The 1,112-nt window shown below is 64.6% G+C and overlaps 1 protein-coding gene across 1 annotated transcript in view; it reads left to right on the top strand.

Moving 5' to 3' along the window:
* Positions 1–1,112, top strand: part of DBH (dopamine beta-hydroxylase) — a 27,160-nt gene that overhangs the window by 14,544 nt on the left and 11,504 nt on the right. The window contains exons 6-7 of the mRNA XM_011384054.1: positions 424–462; positions 996–1,055. Of these exons, the coding sequence (XP_011382356.1) occupies positions 424–462; positions 996–1,055 (99 nt within the window). The remainder of the gene's footprint in view (positions 1–423; positions 463–995; positions 1,056–1,112) is intronic.

The following is a 1,112-nucleotide window of genomic DNA, read 5'->3' as shown; positions in this document are numbered from 1 at the left end:
CAGCCCTCACTTCCAGGTGAGGCCCGCCGCTCCCCACCCGGCCCCCCAACCTTTTCTCCGTGACAGCCGCAGAGACACGCGGTGCTGGGGGCCCTTCTCCTGCGCTGGCGCAGACACCTGAGGGGCGCACAGCGGCCAGCCCGTCCCCTGGGGGGGGGCTCCTCTAAGGGAGGGGCTCTGGTGGCGCATTCTGGCGTGCGGCTGATTGCAGGGTTCGGAGGATCCGGGCAGCCAGCGGTGGCCTCTGCCTTGGCAACCACCATCTTGTTCTAATGCCTTCCTGTCAAAGGCTGAGCTTAGCCAGTCCCAGCTCCCCGCTCACCCCCAGGAGCTGGGACAATCGAACTCCCCCCCCAGAGGGCCGGGGAGGTGGTTAGAGTCGGGCTTCAGACCCCTGAGGTCCCGCCTTCCCTCCGCCCATAGGAGATCCGCATGTTAAAGAAGGTCGTGTCCGTCCACCCGGTGAGTGACCATGAGGGACCGGCCAGGTGGGGAGGCTGGGAGGGCAGTCCCCGGAGGGGAGGGGTGGAAAGCGAGCGGGGTGGGCAGAGGCCGTGGAGAGGTCTTCCAGAACATCGTCAGGAGACCCACCGAGAGGCCACAGAGATAGTGCTCAGGGTGATGTGGGTCCACCCACCCAATCAGTCGACAAATCCCAGGAGCTTAGGGAGAGATGAGGGTGTGGGAGATCATGCAGAAGGGGGACCCCAGGCCAGCTGGGGCCTGCCCACGTTCACTGACAGCTGTGACGTGACCAGTCGGTCTGCCCACAGCCCGTGCACTAAGGGGTCACGGAAGCTGATGAATAGTCACTCCCTGGGGACACTCAGATTGTGATTCTCACATGTGGTGGCCGAAGGGCCACTGCTGGGCTTCTCGGTAGTGGATCGATGACTGCGTGTGCAGGGGCTCTGTCCCACGTGGGGACAGGCGCAGTACACCTGTTACCCCAGGTGGCCAGGTGCTGACGGGCGTCTGTCAACTTGGCTCGGCAGGGGGATGTGCTCATCACTTCCTGCACATACAACACGGGAGACAGGAAGCTGGCCACCGTGGTAAGTCGCCCGACCTCTCTGTGCTGCCCGCCCCTGGAGCACGTGGGCCCATCTGCA

Source organism: Pteropus vampyrus, unplaced genomic scaffold (genome assembly GCF_000151845.1).
Source record: "Pteropus vampyrus isolate Shadow unplaced genomic scaffold, Pvam_2.0 Scaffold558, whole genome shotgun sequence".
In the NCBI taxonomy this organism is placed as follows: Eukaryota; Metazoa; Chordata; class Mammalia; order Chiroptera; family Pteropodidae; genus Pteropus; species Pteropus vampyrus.
Note: the sequence above shows the minus strand (reverse complement) of the source record. Positions and strands in the feature narration are given on the sequence as shown.